Source organism: Hevea brasiliensis, chromosome 13, assembly GCF_030052815.1.
Source record: "Hevea brasiliensis isolate MT/VB/25A 57/8 chromosome 13, ASM3005281v1, whole genome shotgun sequence".
NCBI classification, from domain to species: domain Eukaryota; kingdom Viridiplantae; phylum Streptophyta; class Magnoliopsida; order Malpighiales; family Euphorbiaceae; genus Hevea; species Hevea brasiliensis.
In genome coordinates, this window is record NC_079505.1 from 26953553 (window position 1) to 26966752 (window position 13200).

At 35.3% G+C, this 13200-nt stretch overlaps 1 protein-coding gene across 1 annotated transcript; it reads left to right on the top strand.

The window, feature by feature from the left end:
* Nucleotides 1-1977: 1977 nt before the first annotated feature.
* On the top strand, nt 1978-3858 carry LOC131172122 (uncharacterized). Its single transcript, XM_058133074.1, has 4 exons — nt 1978-2311; nt 2837-3149; nt 3199-3316; nt 3418-3858. The coding sequence occupies exons 1-4, from the start codon at nt 1978-1980 to the stop codon at nt 3856-3858; spliced, it is 1206 nt and encodes a 401-aa protein (XP_057989057.1).
* The last annotated feature ends 9342 nt before the right edge of the window (nt 3859-13200 follow it).

Below are 13200 nucleotides of genomic sequence, written 5' to 3' on the forward strand. Positions count from 1 at the left end.
CCTTTGTACTCCTATACATCTGGGGCTTCACCCAAACACCTGAAATGATGCAGAAAACATAGAATTAAGGGCTTTACAATATAAATTACAAAAACTAATGAAACCAACTATTATGCATGAAAACACTTGCCTAAATGCTATGAAATAGTATGCAATTGTGTTTAAAAATATCTATACAATTCAAGTGTATCACCTACAACAACTAGGTATGTTGTCCCTCTCTCTCTCCCTCTCTCTCTCTCTCTCTCTCTCTCTCTCTCTCATCTACACTTCTCCTCTCACTGATGCCATAAATCTGCTCCTCTCACTGCTGCGATCTGCTCTTCTTCTTCTTTTTCTTTTTTCTCTTTTCTGCTCTGCTCCATGCGTCCATCTCATGTCGTTATGCTGCCCGATTTATTACAAGGTCCAATTTTTTTTTTTGGTTAAATACTTAAATTTCTTAAAAATTTAGTGTGATGTAATTTTATTATTAAATGGGTATTATGTGATATGTTAATTAAATGGGTATTGTGATTGTGATTATGTGATATGTTTTTATTAAATAAGTATTAATGCTCTTGATGTGTAAATTGTAATTTCTTATTATGCAAATTATTGTTTATTTATTAAATGTTTAACATTTTAATTTCTTATTTGCTTGAATTGGGAGTTTGGGGGAGAATTGAGAATTATTGCTTTAATTAATTAATTTGTAATTTGCTTCTATATGTTGTATCATTATTAGTTTTATAAATGCTTTTAAAATATACCAATATAGCATGATCTATAATAATTATGAAATTATTGAAAAAAAAAATCAAATGTTTAATATTTTAATTTGTTATTTGCTTGAATTGGGAGGTTGGGGAAGAATTAAGAATAATTGATTTAATTAATTAATTTGTAATTTGCTTCTCTATGTTGCATTATTGTTAGTATTATAAATGCTTTTGAAATATACCAACATGATGCATAATTATGCAAATTTTTGAAAAAATCAAATATTTAATATTTTAATTTCTTATTTGCTTGAATTGGGAGTTTGGGAAAGTATTGAGAATTATTGCTTAATTAATTAATTTGTAATTTGCTTCTCTATGTTGATTATTGCTAGTATTATAATTGCTTTTGAAATATATCAATATAGCATGATGTATAATTATGCAAATTATTGAAAAAAAAAAATCATATGTCTAATATTTTAATTTCTTATTTGCTTGAATTTATAGTTATTGCTTTAATTTCTTATTTTCTTATACTTATTGCTTTTGTTGCTAGTATTAAATGGAGATGGCACAAACTTTATAGCGTTGTTTTGTTGCTTTTTAATTATTTTACTTTTTATCCTTTTTTTTTTTGGGTTAGATCATGAGTAATAAGTGTAATACAACTAGATCTTCTACTGGTAGTAAAAGAACGGACCCAGGATGGGCACATGTGATTCAAGTTAATGAAAATAATACGAATGATCTTCAGTGCATTTATTATATGAAAGTTTATAAAGGGGGAGTCAATTGAATCAAGCAACACCTTGCTAGAGGTTATAAAAATGTGGTTCGTTGTCCAAAATGTCCAGAAGATGTGAAAAGTCAAATGCAAGACTTCATTAGTAAAAAAGGAAAGCAAAAATCAATCATGAATATGGAAAGACCACCTGAATTTGGAAGAGGATGATGTGGTGCAAGAAATTGATAGTGGAAAACAAAGGGAAACAATTCATGGTAGTGGTACTAGTGCTTCAAAAAGAGCAAAAGTTCTACAACAACAAAGTAACAAAGGGCCTATTGATGCTTATCTTTCCCCCAAACCAGCTGTTATGGAAAAAATATGAGGCAAACTACTATTGATGAAAATAATCCAGCTCAAAAGGAGTTAAGGGAGGGTGCTTGTGTTGCCATAGCATGATGGATGTATGATGTAAGAATAGCTTTAAATGCTGTGAATTGTGATAGTTTTGGAGAAATGATTCGAGCTATATGAAATTATGGAAGGGATATGAAACCTCCAAGTTATCATGAGGTTAGAGTTAGGTTACTTAACAAGGAAGCGCAGACCACAAATGAACTTCTTCAGTCTCATAAAGAAGAATGGACAAATTACGGATGTTCATTATTGTGTGATGGATGGCTAGATAGAAAAGGGAGAACATTGATTAATTTCGTAGTTAATAGCTCAAAAGGAAGTGTGTTTATTAAATCAATTGATGCTAGTGATGAATCAAAGATAGCAGCATTGTTGACTAATTTAATTGAGAAAGAACTGATGGAAATTGGTCCTGAAAAAGTGGTTCAAGTTGTTACAGATAATGCATTAAATAATGTTACAGTAGGTAAAGTTTTTGTTAATATTATCTATTAAAGAAAATTTATTTGTTTATTTATTTTTATTATTAATAAAATGAATTATCTATTTGTTTATGACAGGGAGAATATTGGAAGCAAATTTTCCCCATCTATACTAGACTCCATGTGCAGCCCATTGTATAGATTTGATGTTGGAAGATATTTTTAAGATAAGGGTTTTCAAAGAAACATTCCACAAAGTTGTTGAGCTTATTGGTTTCATATACGACTCTTCAAGAGTTCTGAATATGTTGTGGAATTTCACTAAAGGAGTAGAATTGCTACAGCCAGGGCAAACTAGATTTGCTAGTGCTTTTATTAATTGGGAAGGATTCACCTGCAGAAGGCCAATATTAGAAAAATGTTTACCTCAGAGAACTGGACAACAAGTAAATAGGCTAAAGAGGTGAAAGGCAAAAAGTGTGAAAGAACAGTTTTGAGTCCTGCCTTCTAGAATCATGTTGTATATGCTCTTAAAGTTTCTGGTCCTCTTGTTCGTGTGCTTTGACTAGTTGATAATGAAAAGAAACTAGTCGTGGGATATATTTATGAAGCTAGAGATAGGGCTAAAGAAACCATTGCTAACTCATTCAATGGCAATGAAGAGAAATACAAGCATATTTTTGAGATTATTGATGCAAGATGGTCAGTTCAATTGCATCATCCTTTGCATGCTGCCGGATACTTCTTGAATCCTGAATTTTTTTATCCAAACAAGATGAGAATTGAGCATGATGAAGAAGTGAATTCAGGCTTGCTTTCGTGCATTCATAAAATGGAACAAGATTCAACAAAAGTTGACATGATTATTGATGAAATTGAGAAGTACAAGGCAGCTATAGGGACCTTTAGTTATCCTTCTATATTTTAATAGCTACTTGGTGGAAACATATGGCTCTTCAACTCCAAACCTACAAAAATTTGCTATAAAGGTTCTCAATATTACATGTAGTGCAAGTGGTTGTGAGAGAAATCGGAGTGTATTTGAGCATGTAAGTAAAAAAAAATATTAAATATAATATTTTTGTTATTTTATTTTGAACCTTTTCAATTTGAAGTTTTAACTTATTTTTTACTATAAAATTAATGACAGCTTCATAGTAAGAAAAGAAATCAGCTATTTCAAGAATGCTTGGACAAATTGGTTTATGTGAAGTACAATAGAGCTTTGTTACGTCAATACACCTTTGGAGATATCGCCACGCCAATTGATTTGGCAAATATTGATGAAAATAATGAGTGGTTGCTTGGTGAATTAAAAAAAGGAGATGGGGATGATGATGATGATACACTTGTTTTCATGGATGATGTGTTGACTTGGGGTGATGTTGGTAGGGCGGCTGGAGTTTCTGAATCTCATTATGAATCGAGATCGGTTGCAAAATCAACACCAGTTAAAACTCCATCATTCGGAGGGTCTCATTCAATGAGAGGTGCATCATCTTCACAAGTTGATAATGATGAAGAGGAGGAAGAATTTGTGATGGAAGTTGTTGAAAACGAAGATAATTTTGAAAATCTTGATGACGAGTAGTTTTAGTTACTAGTTTTTTTTTTTTTTTTATGTACTTGTTGCATTTGGATTGTTATGGCTTATGACTTATTTCTATTTATTAAAGTTTGAACTTCTAGAATTTGCATGTTCTATTTTATGATTCAACAACTTTTATTATTATTATTATTATTATTATTATTATTGTTACTTATGCTATGAATTTCAATTTTATATTATCAACTTTTATCTTGTACTTAAGTTGGAAATATAGGTATGCATAATTATATATATATATATATATATATATATATATATATATATATATATATATATATATATATATATATATATATTAACATCTCTTATTATTATTTGTATTATTGCTCATACTATGAGTTTTAATTTTACAACCTCACTTTTATCTTTTACTTAAGCTGGAAATTCAGGCACGCACAATTTTCAATTTTTTTTATCTTACATATAGACATAATGTAAATAATCTTTTTCTTTTCTTTTCAATATGTATTTTTTTACATATCAAACTAGTTAAAAGTACGAATTTTATGTTATAAGTACACACATATATATAATTTAGATAATTTAGACTATGGCGCCTTGCTTCGAAAAGGCCTCGCCTCTCCTCTCACCTATCGCCTAAGGCCATAAGGTCTCTTGTTTCCTTAGTGTCGCCTTTCGCTTTGATAACACTGAAATTATTGGCCAGTATCCAATAATGTTGTCTTATTATAAGCCCAAACCATTATAGTCCATAATTGCATCAAAAATATTCATAGCCAAAGTTAAATTTATTGAAATATTTTGAACTTTAAATATAAAAAAAACAAGGGGGAAATAAAATCAAAGAAAGCCCATGAATATAAAAGATTTATGAGTGCTAAAGGACAATCCAACTGAGAGTCTTTTATGCCACACAAACATATAGCACATATTAATATTAACCAGAGGCTTTTTATTTTCCCAATTCAAAAACAATACATAAAATGATAGTCCACTTTAAACAAAGCCTCCATTTTGGACCCAGCATCAGCATGCCAATGCTTATGCCAAATTTCTTTCACATTTTGCCCCTATATTATTGTTAATCTTATATTAATTAATATGTTTATTAATTGTTCTTGTATTACTATTTATTATCTCAGGGAAAATTCTAGGTGTGCATCACTTGTCACAAAGGTGTATCTTTTCTATAAAAAAATAGTGATGCCTTTACTCTTTCCTCATATTAGCCAATATAGCTGTTTTGATCAATTTTTATTGTGCTTTTGATTTTGAGGTGGGGAGATTGTCGGTTTTAAAGTAGATCTAGTAGAGTTATTATTTGATTTAACTTGTAACACCCCCGTTTGCATAGCCTGGTAGATTTCACTGTTCCGGTGACCGATGTCGGTCCGGACAATTAAGGGGATTAGAACCACACTTAAGACAACTAGATAAGCCATAAACACAAATAATTAGTAATGTTCAATTAGTTAAGTATAAATAAGAAAAACAGAATGTAATAGTTAAACGAGCCGAGAGTCACAAAGAATGGGTGACCTTCTGGAATGATCAAAGTCATTTTAAACTCAAATTTCGAACCGTAAAAAGTGACGCTGCGGTCCTTAGGACCCTTATAAACACAGTGAAAAAGAGAAAATCATGAAAAATAACTGTTAAGCCAGTCAAATAATTAGGTCAGGAAGCAGGAAGAAATATGGAATTAATTGCAAACCGGGATGAACCGGCGAGGGGCAATTTGGTCAATTGACCCCGAGAGCTGACTCCTGACCTAACTGTCAAATAAAATCAGAGAAAAGAAAATTTCGAAATCGAGAATTAAATTAAAGAACTAATAGAAAAATAAATAGAAAAATAAAAAGAAAAAGAAAAGAAAATAAAAAGTTAATTACATCACCTTATGACATCAAAATGATGTCAAAATTAATTATTTTAATTCCCACAATTATTGACCCATTCAAATACATAAAACAAGACATAAAATACATAAAAACAAAAATATCAACCTTCTCCTACCTCAAAGAAAATGGCAGCCATAGTCTTTCCCAAACCCCACCATTGATCCTCCATGAAAGCTTGAATACAAGCTTTTAAACACCCATTTGACCCTACCTTACCCCAAATTCTCCCATAAAAACTTGATTTAATCACTTGAAAAGAAGATTGGTCATCAAATAAAGGAGAAAAGAAGAAAGAAAATTGGAGAAAAGGGGAGTTAGAAGTTGCTACACAAAGGTTAGTGATTTAAGTTGCAAATGAGTTTATTACTTGTGTTTATAACTTAGTTAACTTAGAAAAATGCTTAAAATGAAATAAAACTTTGTTGAGGAAACATGAATAATTTTCAGCCAGCATGTATATGGGAGTATATTTTCATGGTTTGATGGATTTAATTGGGTATATAAACCTTAGTTAGTTGAATAACTATGTTTAGAGGTATGGAATCAAGTAAATGCATAAGGTTAGTGAATTAGGGTTTGGACATTAGGGTTTAGAGACCAAAAATGTGAAAAACTTGTAAATGGTTTCTTTGACCTAATGTGAAGTGAAAAATGGTCATTTGTGACCAAATGAGGTGTGTTAGAAATGTTGGAATTAAAAGCCAATTCGGATTGGATAAGGTCATGTCTTTGGCGAGATGACCAAAACCTCCTTTGAGGGACCAAAAATGAAATTTTACAAGTCCAATGGATATGGGACCAATTTGGAATGAAAATAGGCACTAAATGACACAATTTTCATTTAGGAAGCCTGCCCAAAAAGTGACTAAAACCTAGTGAACAAAGTGACCAAAGTTGAGAAATCGCAGGCTGCCACTGCACAAATTGTCATTTCGTCATAACTCGAGCTAGGCAAGTCAAAATGACCTGAAATTTTACCAGTGGTTAGATGAAATATAGACCTAAAACTTTCATGAAGAACACCAACCCAAATTATGCCATTAACCTAATCAAATTACTGAGCAAATTTGGTGACCTGAATCTGCAGACTGTAGATTTGCCATTTGAATAGTAAAGTTTCAATGGCTATAACTCTCTCTAGAAAACTCCGATTTAGGCGATTCTTGAACCGATGGAAACCTAAGGCATGGTAGAACATTTAATATGAAGAAAGTTAGACCAAATTATGGACCCAACTTGATCAAATTACTGAATGAAGTTGGATCAACAAATCTGCAGAACCAAATTCTGCAGCATGAATAGTAAATGTAATTTGCTTATAACTTGAGCTACAAAACTCCAATTGGGGTGATTCAAAAAGGAGAATAAACTTAAGACAATAAGGAACATTTTCTATGAAGAAATGTTTTCCAAATTCTAACAGTAAACTGACCAATGAAACAGTACAATCAGGGACACCAAAACTGAAAATTTGGCAATTTTGCCTAAAAGACCTATGTTTTGAGAAAATGACCAAAACCAACAAGTTTGGTGACCAAAATGTGGTATGTGGGTAAAGTTAGAATTCCCATACCTATTAAGCCTTAGAAAGTCAATAATTTGACTTGAATAGTGCAGTGAATAGTAACCCGAAACACAAAATTTCAAGAACGTCAAATTTAGCACATTAGAGCTAGGTAAAAGTGAAGTTAAATTTATTTTTGGATTTATGCTAAGTTATGATACTGAAACACTGTGAAATTGTGTGTTTCAGTGGAAAGGAATACCGGGACAGAACCCAAGGAGTCGAGTCAACGCCAACAGGCGACTCGTTTGAGGTTTGTGCACAACGTATACTTTTTGTAATCATCTTTTGCATACTGTTTTGAATAATGTGAAATATCGGATTATGGCATTCTTATGATATTTTGATTTAAATTTTTGAAAGTTATTATGTATATTGAAATAACAACGTTTAGCAAATTGTTAAGATAAGTTTTGAAACCACAGTGTCATGACCATATATTTGAACACCTCACTAGCAGGACTAGTGGGGGTAATTAGTTTCGAATTTTGATTCCTTCTCTGGAGAAGTGTTGAGGTGTGCCAGTAGAAGAGGATGTGAATGGATATCCATATATTTGAGCTAGCTAGCCTTGTGATGTGATTTCTCTTTAGCCTCTGGCAATTGAGATTCTATTTGTTTCGAATGGCATGATCTAACTGTGGGTTTTATGAAATGTGTTTTGATACTTTAAAATGAACTTGGTTTGCATTTAAAATCTCACAATGCATGATTTGTACTTAATTCTCATGTTCAGCCAAATTTTTGAATAAATGTGATTTAAGTTTTGCATAAAGATTATTTTAGTATGTTGTGCACCACTGAGTCCCAGTACTCAGCGATAACTTCCATTGCTGTCGCAGATACAGAGACTAGAGGAGCAGCAGACTAAGCTGCTGAGGTGTGAGGAGCTATCAGCTTAAAGTCATCGGTTATAATTTATACCCTAATTGTAAATACCTCTTTTGATGTATGTATTGCATATAAAAGTATGGACATGTAAATGGGTCTAGAGCAGTTTGTATAAAATTTGTATAAAGTTGTAATATATATTGTAGTTTGAAATTCTCTTAATGTAAATTTTGTAATGATGTGTTTTGTTTCTAATGAAATACGAATGGAACTATTTTATTTAATTTGAATGAAATGGATTGCTAGTATTTTGATGATCATTGGATAGTGGATTTGAAATTTGAAAGTTGATAAATGTGTTGAGAAATTGATTGAGATTGAGTATGAAATTGAAGCAGTTGTTGAGAAAAATTTTTAGAAGTGTTTTTTCCAGGTATTTGAAGAACTGGTTTCTCAAAATACAGACAGAACTCTGTCAAAATTTTTATAAAATTTGCGAAAAACTAAAATGGACCAAAAATTTTAACTAAATGTTTAAATACTTATTAGAAAATGCTCACCACTTATAAAAAATAAGAAAATTGTTTTAAAATCCCTCGTAGGGTACTTAATGAGTTATCGGTAGGTGAAGTTCGATAGTTCATTACGTATTCTACAGGATTATGTTATGCCTTACAAAGGGATAAGGTGTGACATGTTTTAGTGGTATCAGAGCAAATTTTTGATGTATGTTTTAACTTGTGAATTTGTATTTTTCTTTGTTAAGTACAACTGCTCAATGTCCATAATTGTTACATACAGTGCATTACATTATGAATATGAACTAATGGAGGGAAATCTCTATGTGTTACTTGTTCAGGAGATACCCTAACTTCAGACTGAAATGGAAGAAGGGGATCGCTCAGTTGAGCAGTCTGTTGAAGCTGAGGCACAAGAGGAAGCCCTAGCTTTACCGAATGTCAGTGGGTCAAGAGCACCACTTCAAATGCATGATTTCTGCCACAGTTCGCATACAGATGGTCGCGATATTTCAACAAATGGCTGGGGGTATGCCTGCTCAAGCTCCACCCCAAACACCTGTGGCACAACCACTACCTCCAGCTAGACAATATGATAAATTACTGAAGTATGGGGCTGCAGAATTTAAGGGTACAGTGGACCCTTTAGAGGCAGAGCAATGGCTTGAAAGAATGGACAGAGTATTTAAGAAGCTGCACTGCCAAGATGAGCTGAAGTTTGAGTATTATGTGTCGTTCTTGCAGGATGCGTATGATTGGTGGAAGACCATCCCCACGGCTTGGTGAACCACGATCTTGACACAGGATGACTTCATCAAAGAATTCAGACAGAAATACATCCCAGATGCATATGTTGATCAGAAACTACAAGAATTTTTAAGTTTGAAATAAGGGAACCGATCGGTGGCAGAGTATGAGAGGAGTTCTCCGCTTAAGTCATTATCTTTGGGAGTCTCCTTACTACTAGCAAGGCAAGATGCAAGAGATTTGAGACGGGTTTGAAGCCCAGCATAAGGATGCAAGTTGTAGGATTTCGACACAGCAACTTCTCAGAGCTTATGTCTCAAGCACTTGAACTGGAGAGAATTGAATCAGAAGCAACCCCAGTGAAAGAAAAATCAGAAAAAGTGAAATCGAGAAAAAGACAAGGGGAAAAATCGGTTGAGCGAGTTACGGTGCTACCTGGAAAGCGAAAGAAGTTTAGTGGACCCAGGGTCAAGGTGGAAAGATTTGGTAGAGGCAGATTTTCTGAGCAGAGACCCCTAGGTGCAGTGTGATGAAGCGAGGGTTCACATTACGCCCGCCCGTGAGACTTGTGTCAAGATTCATGAGTGGGAGTTTTATTGTGCCACTGGAGCCTGCTTTAACTTTTGAGGCAATGGTCATTTAGCAAGAGACTGCACTAGTGCTCCGTCTTCAAGATTTGGTCCAGCTCCTACTGCATCGAGGATCTATTCGAGTCCCTGCTCCCGAGAGGTTCCACGATCGGTTAGCGAGAGGAAGAAGCGGTAGAGGCTTTGCTTGAGCGATCGAGCCTGATTGGTCGATCGAGGATAAGGAAGTGCTTCAACCAGAATCTACACAATGAGACAGCGAGAAGAGGCTGAGACTTCTGATGTGGTAGCTAGTACATTCTCTATCTCTGATCAAGAGGTATTTGTATTGTTTGATCCGGATTCAACCCATTCATATGTTAGTGCTAGCATAGTTAGTTCACTTGTTGTTCCATGTGTGCAAATGGGTTATGAAGTGCTAGTAACTAGTCCGTTAGGACAAGAGATCCGAGTCAACAGAATTTATAGAGACTTTCCTTTGATGATCCAAGGACATGTTTTCCTGTCAGACTTGATTGAAATTCCCTTCAGAGAGTATGATATCATCTTAGGCATGGATTGGTTAGCCAGGCATCACGCCATGATCGACTGTAGACTGAAGACAGTCACTTTTGGTCTCCCTTTATACGGTGATGTGGTAATACACGGGGAGAGGTATTTACTGCCATCAAACATCATTTCGGCTGCACTAGCCAGAAGAATGATCAGAAAGGGGTGTGAAGCATACTTGGCACATGTGATAGACACCCAAGTGGGGAGTCCAGCACTAAGGGACATCCCTACTGTATGTGATTTTCTGGATGTATTTCCTGATGAATTACCAGGATTACCTCCAGAAAGAGAGGTGCAGTTTGAGATTAATGTTATGCCTGGCGTGGACCCAATCTCTATAATGCCATATAGAATGGCACCTGCAGAATTGAAAGAGTTGAAAGTGCAGTTGCAAGAATTACTTGACAAGGGCTTTATCCGCCCTAGTGTGTCACCTTGGGGAGCACCAGTGTTGTTTGTTAAGAAGAAGGATGGCACTCTCTGCTTGTGTATTGATTATCGGCAGTTGAATAAGGTGACAATAAAGAATAGATATCCATTGCCCCGCATTGATGACTTGTTTGATCAGTTGAGGGGTGCAGCTGTGTTCTCCAAAATTGACCTGAGATCAGGTTATTATCAGTTGAAAGTACAAGAGCAGAGTATTCCTAAAACTGCCTTCAAAACCCGCTATGGCCATTATGAATTCCTAGTCATGCCATTCGGGTTAACTAATGCTCCAGCTGCTTTTATGGATCTGATGAACACTATCTTCAGACCATACCTCGACCAGTTTGTTGTGGTATTCATAGATGATATATTGGTCTATTCGAGGAATGCAGAAGAGCATGATAGACATCTGCGGATTGTACTGCAGACTTTGAGAGAAAGCGACTATATGCCAAATTGTCGAAGTATGAATTTTGGCTGAAGGAGATATCCTTTTTAGGGCATGTAGTATCAGAAGAGGGCATTAAGGTAGATCCAAGTAAGATTGAAGCTGTCCTTAATTGGAGGCCACCCAGAAATGTCACAGAGATTCGCAGTTTTCTGGGTTTAGCTGGATACTACCGTAGATTTGTGAAGGGATTCTCTATGTTGGCATCTCCATTGACCAAGCTACTTAAAAAAGATGTGAAATTTTAGTGGATGCATAAATGCCAACAGAGTTTTGATGAATTGAAGAAATGTTTGACTAAAGCTCCAGTCCTGACTTTACCTACACCGGGTAAAGAATACACCGTTTATAGTGATGCTTCTCACAATGCGTTAGGCTGTGTATTGATGCAAGATCGAAATGTCATTGCCTATGCATCACGCCAGCTAAAACCGCATGAGAGGAACTATCCAACACATAATTTGGAGCTTGCAGCTATAGTGTTTGCTCTTAAGATCTGGAGACATTATTTGTATGGGGAAAAGTGTTACATCTACACGGATCATAAGAGTTTGAAGTATTTGGGCACCCAGAAAGAGCTGAATTTGAGACAGAGGAGATGGTTAGAGTTGATAAAAGACTATGATTGTCTGATAGACTATCAGCCAGGGAAAGCTAATGTTGTGGCTGACGCCTTAAGTCGCAAGACTATGGCAAGTCTACGGGTTACTCCTTTGTCTATGGTACATGAGTTGAGATCATTGCATTCCAGCTTAGAGATTAATGATGATGGGCAGACAGCAGTTGCATGGCATGTCCCATGGTTGATTGATCAGATTAGAATGGCTACTCAGAATGATTAGAAATATCAGAAGTTGATGGAAGAAGTCCGAAAGGGCAAGAAACCAGAATTCTCAATCAGAGATGATGGTCTATTGCTACACCAGGGCAGAATGTGTGTTCCTAATGATGTTAATTTGAGGCAGATCATTTTGAAGGAAGCACATGAGTCTCCTTTTGCCATGCACCCTGGTGGCACAAAAATGTATAGGGGGCTAAAGGAGCATTACTGGTGGATGGGTATGAAAAGAGATGTGGCAGAGTTTATTTCTAAATGCCTAACTTGTCAGCAAGTAAAGGCAGAGCATCAAGTACCCGCTGGGTTGTTACATCCACTACCAATACCAGAATGGAAATGGGAAAGAATAACGATGGATTTTGTAATGGGACTTCCGAGGACACAGAAGAGTCATGATGCAGTTTAGGTCATTATTGACAGACTAACCAAGTCTGCTCATTTTTTGCCAGTTCGGATGGACTACAGTTTAGAAAGATTGGCCAAGTTGTACATTGATGAGATTGTGAGACTGCATGGAGTGCCAGTATCCATCGTATCGAGCAGATCCTAGGTTCACTTCTAGATTAGGGTAGTCTTCAAAGAGCCCTAGGAACTAGATTGAACTTCAAGATCGCATTCCACCCAGACGCATGATGGCGACCGAGAGGGTAATTCAGATCTTGGAGGACATGCTACGGGCTTGTGTGATTGAATTTGAAGGCAGTTGGGATACACACTTGCCTTTGATTGAGTTTGCTTACAACAACAGCTACCAATCAAGCATTGGGATGCCTCCATATGAAGCTTTGTATGGCAGAAAATGTAGAACCCCGTTGTGTTGGCATGACGTGGGTGAAAGAAAGATGATTGGACCCGAAATTGTTCAGCAAACTGAGGAGAAAATCAAGGTGATCCGAGATCGACTTAAGACTGCATCAGACCGTCAGAAGTTCTACATTGATATGAAGA